The 19477-nt window shown below is 38.4% G+C and overlaps 2 protein-coding genes across 2 annotated transcripts in view; both read right to left on the reverse strand.

Moving 5' to 3' along the window:
- Window positions 1-19477, reverse strand: part of LOC122573953 (serine-rich adhesin for platelets-like) — a 213749-nt gene that overhangs the window by 101097 nt on the left and 93175 nt on the right. The gene's annotated exons all lie outside the window — the stretch shown is intronic.
- On the reverse strand, window positions 9315-10669 carry LOC122573955. Its single transcript, XM_043740990.1, has 2 exons — window positions 10426-10669; window positions 9315-9673 (listed from the first exon to the last, which is right to left on the reverse strand). The coding sequence occupies exons 1-2, from the start codon at window positions 10586-10588 to the stop codon at window positions 9474-9476; spliced, it is 363 nt and encodes a 120-aa protein (XP_043596925.1). The 5' UTR covers window positions 10589-10669; the 3' UTR covers window positions 9315-9473.

Below are 19477 nucleotides of genomic sequence, written 5' to 3' on the forward strand. Positions count from 1 at the left end.
AATAATTTATGTTTCTTAATTAACGATTTAAAAAACTCTTATAAAAGAATGAATTCTAGGATGACACCTATCATTCCCATTAGAATTCCAGCATCTTCTCTAAAGGTTGGGAGGGACATAAAAATACGATATCGCAGACTCCTTTCACAGAGACAAAGGATAGGAATCGACTTGGGCATCACGACCTACTTAAACAACCGACCAGGCGTTGTTCGTAGTACCGTAAACCCAGGCAAAACTGATAGAACAAGGTTTCAGAGATGAGTTCGCGTCTCTAAGCTTCGCATACTCGCAAACGCGGTTTACAGTTACTTGGCCTATCCGTGCGAGACGTTCAACCCATGTGTACACGGGGATATTGCGTTATCACTAGCTGATATCGGTCGTTAAACAGAGCTAACCTGCCCTCGGCTATCTCTACTATTTGCGATTCATCTTACATACCGTGAAGAGATATAGAGAAACAGAGGCTTTATAATAGAATACATCAGAAAATTACAATGGCTGCTTGTTATCAGAAAAGCATCATATTACGTCACAGAACATGTATGTGGCAAAAAATTAAAGTAAACCTACTTTATTGTATTTAAAGTTAATCCTAACTAGAGACGATTTGTTAGGATCTATGCGTTACACGTACGCATCAATACGTAATTAATAAAAATACACGTGTAAATTTACATTATTCATTTTGGCACACAAAACTTACGAGACTCAAAAACTTGTTGCATCCAATTATCACATTTATATATAATTAGACATAATATATATAATTAATATTGTACATTGTATTACATATAATTAATGGATTTCTGTGCGTTTGTAGAAAATTCCCAATTCACGTAACATATAAAAATATATAAAACATTCAAAGTAGGTTACCCGTTCTTATAAAAATATGGTCTATTTTGCAATAAGCTAAGAGCAAACGAACATAGATTCCATGCATTACAATTTCCTTTCCAGCGATTCTGACAGTGCTAATGACAAAGGCACTCCATAGACAAGGGTTAAAGGCGTTCGTTCAAAAGTAATCGTTTATTATACCGATCGATCATTTTACGTTCCTCCTTCCACTTTCGCCCGTGGAGCAGCGATCCCTCAGTTTCTTGCGGTGTGCACCGATGAGTTTCATGCAAATGGATGTTGCTTTCGTTTCAGAGGCGCGCGTACGACAGGCTCGGGACGCGCGCCTGACAGGGATGCACACAAGTGCACGTGACTTCCTGCAATGTGCACGAGGTTCTCTACACGATCACCCTGACAAGATGCACGCTCGGTACGATTCCTACGCGTGGGCGTTGCGTTGCTTTCGCTCAACAATACGCTGCGTTGCGTCCGGTAATTGGTATACATACTGATGCGGTCTCTCCCCCTCTCTTTCTCGATGAGGAGCTCTCTGACTTGGCAGAAATGTTCAATTTCGCGCGAGAGGGAACAAAAAGAAAGAACCGAGGAGGATCGTCATCCCCGTGGGGCTTCGAGATATAGCAGTGAGAGAACTCGTCAAGAGAGAAAGAAAGGGACTTCAGTTGCGGGCAGGCGCGGGACTTTAGTTAAACAAATTGGCTGGCGCATTAAATTTTAACGAACAGCGTAGGAGCACATGTATGAATCAATTGTATGAAGTCATTTATTATTTAAATGGAGGCCATTCGTAATGGGTAGTGGTAATGGTAACAGGCTCGGCTCTAATGATCCCACGAATCAGCTACAAGAATAATAAATACATCAGAAACAATATCTCGGTATGTTGAAACGAGCGTTCGTACGCTGTTAGTTGCACGATTTAGAATGAAATTATGCTCGCGACTGTTTAAAGCCTCGCTAAATTCCTCGCTCGTAGCCCATTGTTTATTGCCAATAAATTCTTCAGTCGTAAATTAGTTTTGTTTTACCGCCGTCTATCCCTACCACTCTTCGCTTTATAATCCTCTCCCTCCAACGTTTAATTACAATAGAACATCCTTCGATGAGAGCCATACACTTCTCTAGTACTTCATGTTGCCGGCGCTACGGTTCGCCATTCATAATCGATTATCTCTCTAAACGCTATACCTCCGACTACCAAAAACGAAAATCAAAAGATTTTACGAGACTACAAAGGACGGCGGTAAAGCAACTAAAACACTGACTTTTCTTCCTTTACGATATTTTATTTTTCACCCGGCGAGTACTTACAGTACCATTATACAGTCTAACATACATCGCAAGCTGACACGACGCTTGGCGGCCATGGTCTTTCACGGTTATACGTCAAATAAATCTTCGTTATATCAACTTTTCTAGCTCGAAAACAAACAAGTTAAATAAAAAAAAAAAACAGATTTTTCCTCATTGCCTCGATACTATATTAAAGACTAACGATGACTCATAACGTACAAGTTTGATTATTCTGTGCAAAGATCAAGGTTAAATTTTACGACGTTGGAACTTAGATGATTTATACAACCCTACCTCACTATATACATATGTGCTAAAAGATATACTAAAAGGTATACGTAAAAATTACATGTGGTCATATTCTGCCATATTCCTCCCTCGCTGCGGAGACCTGGTTTATCGATATCGTACTGAGCTTCTCAGGCAAAAGGGAACCAAGGCAGAATAAGGAAAAAAATAAGAAGAAAAGAAGCTCAAGGGCTTTTCAATAAAACTTATAGTCCTTATAAACCATCGCCGGGACAGTGCAGCGGCATGCGGCCTGCACGCAAGGGTAGGAACATGCACTTTATAATAATAGTAAAAATAACGCGGCGGCAGCGGCGGCGGCGCAGCATGCGAACTTCTTGCATGCAAATAGATTGCAGGTAGGCTCGTAGGTACCTTGGTATCCCGTGTGCTACACGTATATATACGTTGCTCTGTGTGTAGCGACGTGTATTTCACCGGGCCACCAGACCATTCGGCGCGTCCAACTCTGCTTTTTCAGTCTGTTGGTCGCCTATTTCCCTCTCATTTTTTCTCTTATTCGTCTCTCTCTCTATCTCTTTCAACGACCAGTTTTATGCATCGATTATTGAAATAATTGTAACGCCTACAGCTGTCGTGCGCGAACACCGCAAACGAGTCTTTATGGCGTAATCATTGTCGGACGAATACGGCTGCTTCATCTTTACGACCCTGTTATTTATTCGGATCGCGAACCAGCTTCGAACCGGACGTTCGTATCGAGTTCTTTCGTGAAACTCCACGAGAGATTCGTGAGTTAGGTCGTCGATAGTGGACCGGACCTTGAGTGGAAGTAATGATCGCTGATAGCGGTTTTAATTGTTTCTTGCGCTTGAAGCGAAACGATCGTTTAAATTCTTCTTTTAAATCGATTGGGATAGGTCGTACCTTCCATAAATGTGGTTTTTAAAAGCATTGTAACGAAGAATGAAAACGTAACGATGTGAATTCCTGTCTTAATGATAATTACGTTAATCCATTTCTTGAGAATTAATCCTTGTTAAAGTTAAGAAAAATTGTACAACACGAGAATAGCTTCATTTGCACAGTTTTAATTCTGTGTATCGTTAAATAAATGTACAAGTATGGAGTTATCTTATCGACTGTCTTACAGAACAGATCTGTCAATAAAGAGAGGATAAAACAAATGAACCGTATTAAATCCTCTCAATTTTCTATCTCGCTGATTCTTATTTCATTCGCCTTACCACGATTTGCGTATTTTTACATTGCACTGTTATTAGAATTTGTAGCAAACCGGCAAAAAATATTTCTACCTTATAAGCGTATTAGTACGTTATAGCGTATTTGTACATTTTAAGTAAGTATTTGTAAGATACAAGTGGTCTTAAACTATGTCGCGTAAATAACGGGGTATACATTGACTGTCACGATCGCCTTCTGGTAGCGACCACCTTTCGAATGACATCGCTGCACGAGATGCTGTGAACGCATTCAAACGCACCAAGGGTCGGTCGAATCTCCTCGAGTTTCTTTCTGCGTCGTTCGGGCCTGTACACGGATCTCCCGACAACAAGAAAAAAGAAATGGAAAACTGAACGTACTGTAATCCACGAATAAAGGAAAGAATAAAAAGAACGACAAACCTGGCGCAGCTACGACAACAATATATTATTTTATGCCAAACTTCTCTAAATTCTAACCACTGAACATACATGATAAACGACTTTCATAATTAGTAATATAAGATACAAGTACAAATGCAGCTAATACTTAAGCAGAATTAGTTTTCATTCCCCCATAACCTACGTCAGTCACCCATAAACTACGTTCAAGCATGGTGCTTATATTCCTAGGTCCAAGTAAACAGCATGGAATGAAAAGGAAGAAATACAACGAGTGACGAGCCTGCCGTGAAAACGCTATACTTTGGCGTATATCATCAAGCACAAGGTGATAAACGTTCGAATTAACGTAACCTGCAAAAAATCCCTACTTGTTAAACATTATTTTTAGCCGACTGTTAAGACTACCGAGATACCGTGTATTCGTCGTTTGCGCAAGAAGCTACGAATAAACGCGTAACGACCAGTTTCTACCCCATGGCGCGGTAATCGAACATTAAGGAGCATTTACAGACCGTAGGCATTACACATCATCGAAAATACCGAATACCGGTCACTGCGCTTACGCGTGTGCCGTTAATTGATCGAACGCACGCGATTTCTGTATTTACGATCGTTTACACGGGACCACTGTCCATCGTTAAGAAGCTACGTAAAGTGTGCTTGACGCCGATTTCGTGAACGAACCACCGTGTGTACGCTTGGTACGTCGCGTAATTCTTCGATGGCCGATTAAAGATAGCCTCGAGGATCTCGACACCTGTACGCCTCGCTTAAACGTCTCGATCGTATGTCATTCGCGCATGGATGCAACGTTCCTTGAAGAATGTTCCGAACGAGCCATGTTCACCGGTGGTCTGTCCACTCTACGCGCAGAAGCGACTGTGAGACGTAAAAAATCTACTGTCAACGCTTCTCCGGTTGTGTTCACGATTGCGCTGTCGAGTATCTTGAGCTTCAAAGGCAGGAAAAGGGTTTCGACTGATTCGTCGATGAAATCCTGACGTCAGAGGAAGGTAATTTCTGACCGTTTGAAGATGATTGGAAATTCTATCGGCGGGTTTGAGTTTGAAGGATTTGTTTCCAGAATGGAGTGATGTGAGTGGAATGGTGGAGACGTCCTCGTGGTTAACAGTAATTCATTCTCGACGAGTTTGAGTAAGAATGTTTTTCGTAGAACTGATTATAGGAGGCAAGACTCTTGGACGGTGTACAATTCTTTTTAGGCAAGGAATTTTAATGACGAAGATAAATAAGTTGCAGAAAAAGGAGTATTCTTGTTATTTCTAAAACATTGAAATCTAAGAATATTTATTATTTCTAGGAAAAATGTATGAAAATATCAAAAATTTTTGTTTTAATCGAAATTAATATTCATTTGTAATTATTTTTCAACGAATTTATATTATCGTTCGTAACCTACTTTTTAACATTGCAGCTATAAAAGAGGATTCCAAAGATTCGCTGAATATTTTTCCGGTCGCTATCATACATTTTCCTAAATCCGACATTTTGTTTGATAAAATTTAAAGAAATTGACGAATAGATTATAACATTATGACTATTACTCAGATCGTAATTAATTGAAAAGTTTGGTAATAACTCAAGTATTAAGTAACTCGGGAATATTTAAAGAAGCAAGAATGCTTAGTTAAGGAGATCATAATTTTGCAGCATTGTGTCAAAAATAATAGCACACGTGGTCTGTGGTAACCTACCCAAGAACCAATATCCCTCGTATTCTGTTTCAAGACATTATTCATCGTTTTGCCAGCTGTCGGCTGGGTGGTACGCACGCGTACTCTCACGAAGAATTTCCGCTACCGTGGGTGGATTATATTATGCAATTTCACGGACAACATCGGCGATATGTAAGCACGGAGGATTAGGATTGCAGCAGCGTATCAAAGGAAGCGGCCACGTACGCCTGTGTGTACGTCGGTAGCCTGCCTCGTCTTGTAATCGTTGGATGCTGGAAATACAGTGGATGCGGGAACACCGCTCGAAAGATAAATTTTGTTCGCGATAATCGGCGTGACCATCCACGACTGCATTTGTATAATTTGATATTCTCGATACTGCTGGCGATGGTCGGAACGAAACAACGTACTCGCTCGATGGCAATATTGGAATCGGGAATTGCGTGGATAACGACAAAGAACGAAATATATTTGAATATATGATCTTTGATACTTGACTGATCTTGTCATGTTTTCCCCGTCGTTATAAGTATAATTGTTAATATGATATTCAATTAAATTCATCGTTAATTTATGTTTAATTCATTCTTAATTAGTAGTATGTGTATATTACAGGAATGAATTAAGATCTGAAGTTGAGAGTTGTAACAATGATCACTATTATTTAAAAAGGTGTCTCGAGAGCAGAAAATTAGAAAGCATCCTTTATTGAAATTTATGAAAAAATGATTTTTTTTTTCATTTTTCAAGAATAACTTTAATCTAATTCCTTCAAGAACCTTAAATTTCTCTGTGATAGTCAGTTAACTAGGTAACTAATACTAGTGCATATAGAGCCATATCTTAATCGAAGGACTTGGATACCCATACCTGTAGTTATCTGTGGTCAGTTAGAAACCGCTAATGGACATTTTTCCCAAAACTATTCTTACTTAATACTTAATCATCTATTATGGATGTTTCTGAGAACCTCCTATACTTATATAAACACAATGTTCATCCTGAGGCGGTAATATGATAAATTATCGATCACCCTGAGGGCAACCCCAATCGATAATATCATTTTACCGTGATGAAATTAAGGCTTTCAAACATGTTGACATTTGAGTAAGCCTATTCAGGCAGAATTTAAGCAATAAAATACAGTACAAGAAAATGAAAGGAGAAATTCCATCGATTAAGAAAACAATGGAAACACGTTAAAAAAAAGCATCTTGGCAATAAGATGGAAAATAAAGAGGAACTAAAGAAACGAAATAGAAATTTCTGCAATAAAAGAATGCAGCATGATTTTACGGCCACGTTAAATCATACTAGCTGAGAATTTATAGGTAAAAGTACCGTTTTATTTCTCATGCAAAGTCTATAATTCTAATGTAATATACGGATAATAACTCATACAAATGAGACGGAACAGGCTGAAACAAGAAAGTTGTAAGATAAATGTAGATTCCTCGATTAAGCAGCTGTTCGATGACTCAGAGCGCAATGTCTTCGAACTTTTCGATGCAATTAAACTTTATTGCAGATTCAACTCAGTCTTCACAGAGAAATTTACAAAATGTTACAGAAAATAAAACGAGATAGAGGAAGATCGACGATGAATTAGGTGCTTTCACCCAGCAACATTAAGAGAGAATCGCAAGTAAAAGGAACTCGATAGCGAAAAATAAACAGGACGAGATCCATGGACGATTTTGCTTTCCTTTGGCGAGACCTTTCTTCCCGCCATTAACCGGCATGCATGGGAACCGTTAGGTGAAAGGGAATCACGGAGCTGTGTACAGTAAATCGAAGAAACTCTTTCGCCGGTTTCTGCGCCGCGAGATTGTCTCGCAATTCAATGGTAGGCGGGTGCACACCTTCGACAGAGACCAACGACGATAATTTATGGCGGTCATTTGACTGTTCCGGAATCGGTCGATCAGTCTACACGAAATTGCAAAAAGTTTCATTACCTTTTGCGTGGATTCGGCCGTTCGCGCCTTGACGAATAGATTTCATTCGGCGAAATCAGTGATTCATGTTGGTTTGATATGATCTTGGTAAATTTTCAGATTAGGTATGTATTACTGTGAAATATAGATTATTGTCCAGTATGTATGTATCGCATAAAGAAATTTTTTGCCTAACCTTCCTAGTTTCCATGATTTATAGAATTCGCCTAATCTTTATTCCATTTGCATAATTTGCCTAAGATTCCTGCTAATATTTACTTACTTGAATTAACAGCTTGTCCTTGCAATTTTCTACTTATTTGAGATTAAATCCAACTAATGGCGTATTACGTAAAAAAGTAAACTTCCGAACGATATAATTAGCAAACACAATTCCCAAAATATCAAATAATGAACATCGATAAATCGAAATGTCATTTGTTCAGCAAATATGAATTTCAAGGTAGGACAAGTTGAAATGAAAATCAAGGCGAGAAGGCTATGGAGGCCTCTTGGCTGATATATGTAAATTCAAGGCAACGTAACTTTATCCCATAATGCAGAAATTTATAGAATAACGAATATCCAATGACACTCGCAAGTGCCCGTACGTATTTCCACATAGCCTGTAAATTCAGAATTATAACATTATGCATATCTGCAAAGATGATTACACACGGGCTACTAAAGAAAATCAAGTTTACGGCTGAAACAAGTCTAGGGTATATTGTTATATCATAGTTTAATCCAACCAAGAAAGGAATTTAGTAAGAGATAAAGGAAATATATAGGTGAAATAATATATTCAAAATTTGTTATATTCTATTTATTCAGATCTTTTATTTTTCATTATTTCCGTATTCTATGTCCAATCTACATTTGTCCTATTTTCTATATTCATTTTATGAATTTTATTCTACATTCAATCTAGAGTCCAATCTACCTACCCGCATTAATATTCAGCTACAATGAGATGCGGGACATTATTATTATATACATTTGCTTATAACGCATAACTAGATATTCTTAAATATACAAACTTATATGTTGCTTAGCTTAATATATTAAAACAAATATCGTTGTTGGCAAAAGCATGTATTTTATTTATACAATGCACATACTTTCTTGAAATACGAAACAAGAAGCTAAATAATATCCGAACGCTAATGCAAATCGCTGTATATTCGTTCTACGTTCTATAACATACTCAAATCCACTATCGTAACATAAACTATTCAAAGTCTACGGAAATCTATGAAATCACCGATCTTTGTCGATACAAATTAACCACCAGAAAGATTTCCCTTCGAACAAATTGTAAACTCTCCTAGAGAGACTCGGGCCAAGTCCCTACGCTGTTGAGAAAAATCAGGGAACTCCAGCCGCGAAACCCATTTCCGAGGGAGCGGAATCCGCGTTTGCAAAATGAATTACCACGTATTAACGCGTTGCGCGGCAGGATGCGTGTGTACACCGGCTGCAATCGCTCATAAGACGCATTAACACCGACTGACGCGTCTCGTGCATACTCACCGGTCGTACACCTGCTTTATTAACGCGGCCGTATCTTCTAGAAACCGGTAGAGGTCACATAGAGACTTACACGTCTTGCACACCTCCGGTTTGCACGGTCGCGAGCCCGCGCCAGTCTCACCTAACAAACGGAAAGAAAAACAAAATAGAAAGAAAAAACGGCCGCGTTAAATTATTGGCATAGCTGGTGTCACGGTTCTCGCGTGTATATTTTAGAGGCAAGCCAACCTCGCTCGCTGCATCTCTTCTCGAATACGTAGCTGGTGTTACCGTGAATGCATCGCTGGTGCAACGTTGCACCTATATCGCCGGCCTTTTGTAAGATCATAAATCGCGGGCCAAGTGAAAAATCCTGGGCTTATTCGCGCCGCCGGATCGGATGTCCGGCGAATGTTTATCCATTTACGGTTTCTCTGATAATTTACCCTAGTCGTTAGCGCGAGCGAGCCATTTTGACGCTCGTCCACTGAAAGAGAAGAATGGTTAGATCAGTGAGTAAGAGGAGGCTGTAGGAAACATGTCCGGTTGGAGAAGCTGCAGGTGATTCGATCTTCAAAAAATTGTTCGTAAAAGATGTTTCCTTGTGAAAGTATAATTTATAAGGGGCATGGTTTATGTAACGGGATGGGAAGTGTGATGTATGTAATAATGCGGATACGTTTTTAAGGTCAATTAGGGGTTAGATTATGGAACACGACGAAAGGATTACGCGATTAATTGAAAGGTGGGAAAGTGATACACACAAGAAATGATATATGTATAACATCCGAATTTATCCAAAGAATTTTTGTTGTGAAATTTTGAGACTTTAGGGTTATATACATGTAGTAAAATATTTTAACGTGATAATCTATTAGAGCATGATTGAATTAGGTAATAAATCTAAGTGACAATATTTGGAACAAATTTGTCTGTAGCTTAGTTACATTCTTTATCCTGTTACTTGTTAATCACCTGCAGTTTAGCGATAAAATATGCTCAAGAAAGAAACTATAGCGAACTGTTTTAATTTACGAGGGACACGAGATAATTTTTAACAGGTGACTGAAGTTACGTAGATTTATCTCGTTTCTCATGATTGTGCTAGGTGGACTCGATTGTAATAGGTCGAACAACGAGCCCAGGAACTTTCCCAGACATTAAACGACGCAGTGAATACCGATAAAATGTGACAGATATTTCGTTGAACCCGTTGTTACACGAATTTTAGAATCCGACCTGTTAGGAAATGATTCTTTATACTCGCGATAAATCCGAGGGCACGGTATCCTAAGAATTTCAGCATCCTCTGGAAATGTGTTCCAAACGATTTTCCTTTCAGCACATTAGCCAACGCTTGCGAAACGGCTGTTACATTCTGGCGATACGTCTGTGTCTCCATCAAAATCCTCTAAATACGCGTTGCTCAACGTCTTCCTCTTGTTCAACGTTATTCAGTAGTTACAGCAACACCTTAAGCATCGGGAAATACAAAAGCAAATTTGAAGATCATTAATCGTAGAAAGCGAAGACACTGTTTCGTTTCAAGTCGATATCCTCTTCGGTTTGTTTATAATACTTTCGTGAGCAACTGTAGAATCTCATTCGCAACGAAATCACTTCCTCCATTCTCTATCAGACAATGTATCCTCAAATTGGACATGTACATCCCAGAAACAAAACACGTACACACGAAGAGAGAAATACCATTAAGGTGAATAACCAGCAGGAATAATATAATACGAAGTTAGGTGAGGTAACATCGACAAGGTATCAATCAAATTATACAAAGACGAAAGAGAGAAAGAGAAAGAGAACATAATAGGAAACAAGCAACCACGGGGTAAGTAAGGTATACTATACGATCGGCCATAAGTATTAGGACATCTACTGATATTTAGTACGAATCGAATGTTTTCCGTCGCTTTTATTTTCTACTTATTTTACTATAAATCTGTTATTTTGTTCACGTCATATTTTATTTGAATACGAGTCTGTTTGCACGTGCCACTTGATATATATTATTAGAGAAAGTAAAAATTGTTGGATTTTTAGTACAATCAACCCATCTATAACACGATTAATTGGTTCCTCGGTGTATAGAAATCGCGTTAAACGAAACCAGAACAGTGTGATGGAAACATTCCTTATTATATTTTATGGCCGACAATATACGTAAAAACAAGCTGTTATTTCATCGAAAGGTTTCTATCTCGGTGAAGATCTGTGATAACTGGCCATCCTAGTATGACGATTCGAATCCCGTTTCGCGTGTTCGATAATCATCTTAACGCGGAACATCGCGCGCGCAACAGCGTGCGTACACGCGCAAACATGTACGCGATTCCACACCGCAAGGTTGTCGAACTTGCTCGGGCGAGATCCACTAGTTTCCACGGCGGAAGTGCGAACACAACGTTCCTTCGATCGCTGGCTAACATTGATTACCCCGAGGTACTATAGAGGGAATCGATGATTGCTTGCTAACCAAGGGAATTTCTGAAGAATTCCGTTTACAGATAACGCTTGATTTTTTAACAAGCTTTCTTTTAATTGATTGTTTACGAAGCAAAGAAACGTTAGATAGGATACCGTTAGGGAAGAATGTCGCTTGTCGATGTAGAGGAGGATTATTGAACGGTAAATTAAGTTTATGATGAAGCTGATGCTTCCTGGAAATAATGAAGGATGGCTCATTGTTAGCTAGGAGATATTTATTGGGTGAATATTTTTCTTGGGTGAATATACCAATTGCTTGATTGTACTTTACGGTAATTTGAATAAATTTAAACTCATTCGTAATTGATGAGCAAATTGAGAATGTCTATGATGCAAGTTATTAAAATATGATATAGGATGGTAGAATGAATGATAGAAGAAATATAGAAGATAAGTAAAGAGATGGAATTTGAATAAAAATTCCGAGATTTTATATCAACTATATATCGTAACGAATGTTTCGATTTTAATGTTTTGTAATATTTTTACGTGCTGTGTATACGTTAAGTACACCTTCAAATACCAATCTAGCCATTTATCTTATCCTTCAACAGAAACAAAAAACTTCCAGCTCCCGGCATTTTAGTTTATTTGAATTTAATAAAGAACAAAAAAAAAAAATACACCGTACCGTAGTATGAATTATACGTTTCGATCATTCTAGACATTTAAAAGGCATCAATCAAAGGAAGAGAAAAGCTACTTACGCAAATCACATTAGGTAATCCATAATTTACTCATAAAATCATCCACGCACAAATTAGCGGAATTAAATATCAACTGCACCTAACTGAAATTAATTACTCTGAGAAAATACTATTCACACGATGGGTCAAATTTTACACGTACACTTGTTTGCAAGAACATTCGACCCTGCATGGTATTTGCCGATCGATTTAATCGTTTGAAATTGTTTGGAATCCTCTGTATAATGTTTTTCGTGATTCTGATCGGTCGTTGCATTCGAGGTTTATGATTCATCCGCGCAATTGTTGATCGTTGAACCTAATCGGCGTGTTTTACGTCATGAAATTGCATAACGATCGACTGAAAGGAACAGAACGAGAAGTTTACCGCAATTTCAATTATTCCAGTGATTTATGATCTGGTTTATATCACGTTTTGATTGAAAACCTGGCAAACACGACGAAACGTAACCGACCATCGATTGGTCCGGTGCCCGAAACCAGTCGCTTGTTATTCCCACGGTCAGATGCGCAGGAAATAACGGGAACATCCTGGCGATGATTACGATAATGTTAAAACATGGCCAGCTCTCACGAAATTAATGACTGCCTGAGCTCGTACGGTCTATTCATTCGTGCCTGCTGCCTGCTGCCGAAGGTTATCGAACTTATGGGACCCATCCACGAGTCCGTTGCCGCTAATGGCTGTCGTTTGTCGCCATCGACTTTCGAGCACCCTCTTGAAACCAAAGTCTTGTTCCTTTGTTAAGACGTATGAAATATGTAAGATCTTTAAAAAAGGTACAAGGGTTGAGTTCAATATGAAGGTAGTGATAAGAATATTAATAAAAATATAGCGGGTGAGAAAAAGTTGTATTTCTTTGCTAAGGTATATGAAACGTGTAAGGTTCTTACTTGTAAAAATATTATAACGAAGGGTGAAGTTCACACAGGTAACGATAAGTGGTAGTGATTTTTCGGTAAAAATGTAATGAGTGAGAGAACGTGTAAGGCAGTCTCAATCGATTTCCTGTAGTTACCTGTACCTGAGCGAGGATATCTCCTTCGACCAGATTTGATACCTCGAATAATACACATAAAAGCCATTTACATGTTCCGAATCAAATTCTGATTATTAAAGATTAGCAGAACAAAATTTGTCAGAATTATAATACAATATCTAATTGTACGATAATAAATTTCTAGACGAATAAAGAAACGAAGAAAAATTCTACTGAAAACAAATACCGAGACACTGCTCTAGATAAATCTCCGATTCGATCAGATTCAATGATAGGGATCTTGATTCGTATTTCGTAAAGGCTCGAAGCATGGCAAAGAGAATCGGTCTCGCCTCGTTACAGCGAGATCGGCTTTAGTCGTCGCTAACGAGCGATTAGCCGACATTGGTGCTACTGGGCGAAGAAACTGATGGTAACGAGGTCACGAGTAAGTAGACGGGCAACAACGTTTCGCTTTCGTTATCGCTCGTCATTCGCTAATTACGTAAGCATCGTGACAGTGAACACCACTTTGCACGTCGAGCTGGTAAAAAACGAGCATTTTGCAAAACGATAACCGTAGAAAATCTCGAAACCAGAATGGCTACTCTGCGAGAAAAAGAGCAAAACTTTCTCGTTGATGTCTCGACAAGCTTCGCGCATTATTTCACGGGATCAACTTTCTTTTTTTTCTTTTATCTCTCCCCATTACTCATCCGAAAATGCCATTTTAAATTCAGTTTCTTGTTCCGACCGATGTTACCACGAGTTTCTCTGATATTTTCTCCAATTCCTATTTTTATAAATATTATGCATTATTCAATTAAGAACGGGAACAGGTGTTCATACTCGAGTCTGTTATGATCTGTGAATTTCTATCATCCAATTTGATAATCCAAACTCACGTTTCAAGAAACGCAATGACTTACAAATTTTTAAAATAAATTGTAAAATAAGATTGAAGCGAGAAATTACACGCGATAACAACGATTCTTGAATGATTTTTCGTCAAACGAATCTTCATTTGAAAACAAAAAAAAATCAATTGTATAGAAAATAAACCAATGAGCGCGGAGTTAAAGTGAGAAAAGATGGTATTTGGCGTCTACAGAGATTACAGTCTTTCAAATAATTCCGTGTGATCGGTCGTGTTACCGACGAGACATCAGGCGTTTACATAAGTACATAGCTGGGAGGAGTGTTCCAATTGTGAATCATTTTCATCGGGAATGTAGGTGCCCTTAAATTATGTCGGCGAACAAATCGGAGTACTGTGTACCACAATTACACCCAGGAGCTACGAAACTTGGATTCTTGATGCAATCGTCTCTTGTTGCGGTAAATAGTTAGGAATGCCTCGGCTTATCGAATCATTCCACTTCGTAACGAATTTCAAGCGAACACTTTCAAAGTAACAAACAATTTCAAACAATTTCAAAGTAAACACGATAAAGATTCATTTGCGATATACAATGAAAAAACATCTATATGTATTTCATTTGGTTAAGATCTAGCTTGTATTAGGAAAAACAGATTTGTAATACGAATATGTATTTAACAGATCTACCAGATAAGATTTTACTCTCGGAATATAACGGGTGAAAAAGCAATTCTGACAGGATATCGCAATTATCTACCTCTAGATCCATAAATAACTAATTCGTCGATAAATCGATCAGTATAGAACCGTTTTCACGATCGAGCAACAAATCCCACGCGAATATCACTATTCCCTCTATAATCAATCAGAGAAACCAAAGTAAGACACCAAGTGGAAACCAAGGAGCGAGAGAGCAGAAATTTATGCGTCGGTGCAATTATTACGAAAAATATTTTAAAAACGATCGATCATACTTTATATATTTATATACATTTTCCACTCTACGAATATTAGCCTCGAATATTACGTATTGGGTTAAACAACGAAAACGAACAGCGAGCGATTGTAAAACAATAAGCAATCTGAATTTAACTGTCTAAAAAATCTTGTAAACCTCTTGTAAACCCTCTGGTTTAAGCGATCAGACGACAAATCGCAAACGAATATCGCTACATTCTGCACAAACGTTGAAGGAGACTAAAGTAAGACACCAAGCGGAAGCTGACGTACGAGGAAGCAGAATATTTTATGCAATCGGTGCAATTAACCACTCGCGCATCTCTTGGCTCTTAACCAACCTCTCGCAACGAATCCCGAAGCACCGACAGGCTCTTAAACTTCTTGGAGCCGCGTCGAGACTAACCACGGAGTGGCAACCAACCAACCCGTCCTGCGTCTTATGCAATTGACGTAATCGACCGAGAGAATATGTTCGGTTTTTATTTTACTAGCAACAGGCCCGTAATTATTCGCGCGAAGGAAATGCCCTCTTCCTGTGTGAAAGCCTCGCGAAGAAGCACTAGTCGGCAGAAAGGAGGAAAAGAAGAAACACTAATTGCCGTAGGCGTGTACCAGTAGCCTAAATCAAAGCGTTAATCCGTTAACGTTGACCTATAGAACTCTCTTCGCGAGTGGAATGTTATTATGGTCGGTGAAACTCATGGGAAAACGGTTTGAACCGACGCAGAAACGTGCTTTCCAAAGATACTACTGGTTATTTATGCGCGTATCGTAGCCACCAAAAGAGGCACAGAGCAAGCCAGTTCTTTGGTGCTGTGCGGTTTACGATGCACAGATTGCTGGGTTATGTGTGGAAGCGTTATGCAAGCTAATTAATTCGGCCACAAAGCGATCCGTTTTGACTCAAGGTACTGTTAAATAGCGAACGTTTCGTACGGAATGGGCCTGCTTAAGTATACCGTTTGTTTTTAATGAATGAAGAGAGGATACGGACTCGTTCGCCTGATCTCGTAGCGCGGTTTCCGACTAACTTTATGGAGTAATGAAAGTAAGAATCTGATAGCTGCAATGGAGGAAAGAAAGTAGTGTTACTGATGAATTTAAATGACTAGAAATTACATTTTGTAATTCTTGTACTCAGTTTAATGACCATTATGTAACTCCAGTAATCTTCAATTTTGGAGAGCAAGAAAATTTAAGAACGATTATATCTCCGTAACGTACGTAAATAAATCAAACGGGAGTCGCGAAATAAATATTTTTATCTGTGGAATGTGTCACGAATCGATTGTAGCAATATTTGGACTTATCTAATTTTTACAGTTCAAAAATTTGTACAGAAAAATATACACTGCCACTTAGAAAATCTCAGACGATTTTAGCATTTTATAGAAACGAAACAATCTCAAAAATTGATTTCATACCAGTAGATTCTCACTTAGTATCGATTGACTTCCACTTGGAAACGTTCTTTCTTTAACCTATCAGGATCAAAAAAAAAGATATCGTGACAATTGATTTATGAGTGAAATTTTCTGCACATACAGTTCGCGTGTTTCATGCGATGCAATATTAAAAACGGTAGAAACGTGTCTTGAGGAAGTGTAGATAGACAAACGTGGTATTTCGCTTGCAAATATCGTGGCAAGAATAGACCGAGAGGTTAGACGAGATGTGAAGAGGTTTTCTCGGGGAAACGTCGAAGCTGTATATTGCTCGTGAGCAGAAGCTCTCTGCATACATTACGTCCATGCTCGTAATAATGTGCGCTATGTTTCTCGACTGGTTCCGATGTAACGTAAGACGTAAGCCACGCCAATAGCAGCGCCTTTATGTTACGATATTGTGTAACAGGATAATATTATCGCAGAAACAGCTTCCGACACTTGCTTCTTCGTGCTCGGGCTGCGTGTAGTGTCACTTCATCCGTGATTTCCTTAATGTTCCTGGTAGCAGTGATATTATCGGGATGAATGACGTTTAAATAACACGCGTTAGAATATCGTTTGATACTCGAGATGTATATAGTAATGTTCTATTTATGATTATGAAGCGAATCTTTTTCTTCGTTTAACTCTTTATAACATTATTTAACATACATATAAGTTACATGTATATACGTTTACTTTCTTAACTTTATCATCTTTCCTTTCCTTATTGTATTATTCCATTTTACTAATACACCATACTACTAACATTAAATAACCTATAAACAAATCTAATTTTTAAAAAATACCAATTCGTCGTAAGGTAATCATAAAGTAGGATAAAAATGTAAATAAACGTGGAATAACCGTATTGTATAACAACTATTTCGTAATTCGCGTCGCGTTCATACCACTCCCCCCGCTATACCTGCGTCATCAAACAAAATAATTCAACAAACATTCACTGTTATCCCCGTACACACTGCCACCAATTGTACACCGGACAATTGACAACGCACATAATATCCAATTCTCCGATTACACAATGGGAAAAAGGATCAATTTACATTCAGCGACCCCGGCACGAAACGCGATTCGTTCCCCTCGGTGTCCATCGGACGCAATGATTCACAATAGAGTTACAAGAGTTACGGCTCGATTGCCACACATTATCCACATTCCACGTTGGCGATCGAAGGGATTCCCTCGGCTTCCTGGTGAAACGCAATACCAGATTTCAATCCGCGTGGCGCGCGTGTGCATCGTGGCTATGCCCCCATCGGTGAAATCGAGATAGCAAAACCCTCTTATCTGAGAACATCTATCAGAGACCTTTCGACCTCAGTGATTCGTCTCTCTTGTCGAACGTGCCTACATACCTTTAAACTTAAACGATTCGTTCGATTCCCTCGTACCGTTCACTCGGTCAATTCTGATCGCGCCAGGAGCGTGCTTCTTCCTATTCCACGACTTTTGTGGACCACTGCTCTATGCCTGATGTTTTAGGAAAAATAGCTGCATCATATATTTGTCCTTTGAAAAAATTTATCTTTGGATGACGATGAGCGAGCTTGTGAATAGAGCGTTGTTATCAAGCTTCATCCTTGGGAAGACATTAAATCATTGCTATTGACATTGGACTATAGTCCAACCTTACCTATAGTAACCTTATCTATAGCTTTATCGAATAGAAAATTGTGTATATTGATTCTCTAATGCTAATAATGAGAAGTTGGATTTACGTAATATTTGCTATTCTAACGTTATAAGTTATTATACGAGAATGAATCATGAGAAACAGCATACTTAAATATTTGATTTAGTATTTTCATATACAAGTACCTACCTTAATGCTTTTGGATTATACGAATTGAAAAAGTGCATCGATTGATGTATAAAGAATAAATATTTGAAAGAATATCGATCAAAAATGAACCCGAGAAGAAGCTTTTTCCGACGTTACACGTGTCCCTCTCTCAATCTTTTCTATAGACTATAAATTTCCAAAAATAATCGGCTCAATAGAAAGAAAAGAAGCAACATCGTTACACGATGCACTGCAGACATAGGATCGTTTCCCGTCTCTTCGCTCGTTTAATCCTATAATCAGCATCTGAAGACGTTCGTTTAGCGAGTGGGAGTACACGAGGATCACGAGAGAAATCGCCGGTAATTTCAACGACGTTCGAACCACCGTGAGAAGAGATCCACGGATTTGTAGTACGCACCTCTGCTACCTGATTGTTCTTAAGTGCTTTCAGATTCGCTTGATCGGCGCACGATGTACCCAGGTGAAATCATCGTGCTTGGGAAAAATTAAATACAAGTCGAAAGACGATAGTAAATCTCGATATTACAAATAATTACACAGTATTCGTTATTATGTACTGAAATGATTCGATGATGTTCTATGCGCAGATGAAAGAATCACGCGAGAATTTATTACGATTCTTATCGAAATGTTCCTTGGTGGAAATAAACGATTAACATTGCTTAAAAAAATAATCTTACACGTTGTATAAATCGACTTTTATGCGGCACATTAGAAACAGATGCGAAATTTATATCACAACGATTAATTATTATGAGTTTCTTTATCTTTCCCTACTTTCTGCTCCCTTCTCTCTGAATATTAAAAGAAAATAAGCAAATATCTTTGTTCGCTGAACAAAAATTTCGCAAATGGTTTCGAAATTTAACCTAGATCAAAGTCAGTATTTTTATTTCATCTCAACTCGAACTAAACTGAAGTGATGTTACATTTTATTTAGATCTAATTTATAATGTTTCATTTCTAGCCTTCGTTTTTAATTTCATTCGAAACTTGAGTCATACCAA

This window comes from Bombus pyrosoma, linkage group LG12, assembly GCF_014825855.1.
Source record: "Bombus pyrosoma isolate SC7728 linkage group LG12, ASM1482585v1, whole genome shotgun sequence".
Taxonomy (NCBI): Eukaryota; Metazoa; Arthropoda; class Insecta; order Hymenoptera; family Apidae; genus Bombus; species Bombus pyrosoma.

Coding starts and splice junctions, on each gene's coding strand:
- LOC122573955 (XM_043740990.1), bottom strand. CDS start 10,588: ATGGAGACACAGACGTATCGCCAGAATGTAACAGCCGTTTCGCAAGCG. Junction 9,674..10,425: donor AAAGAATCATTTCCTAACAG/GTCGGATTCTAA, acceptor CTTCTCTTTCAG/TGGACGAGCGTCAAAATGGC.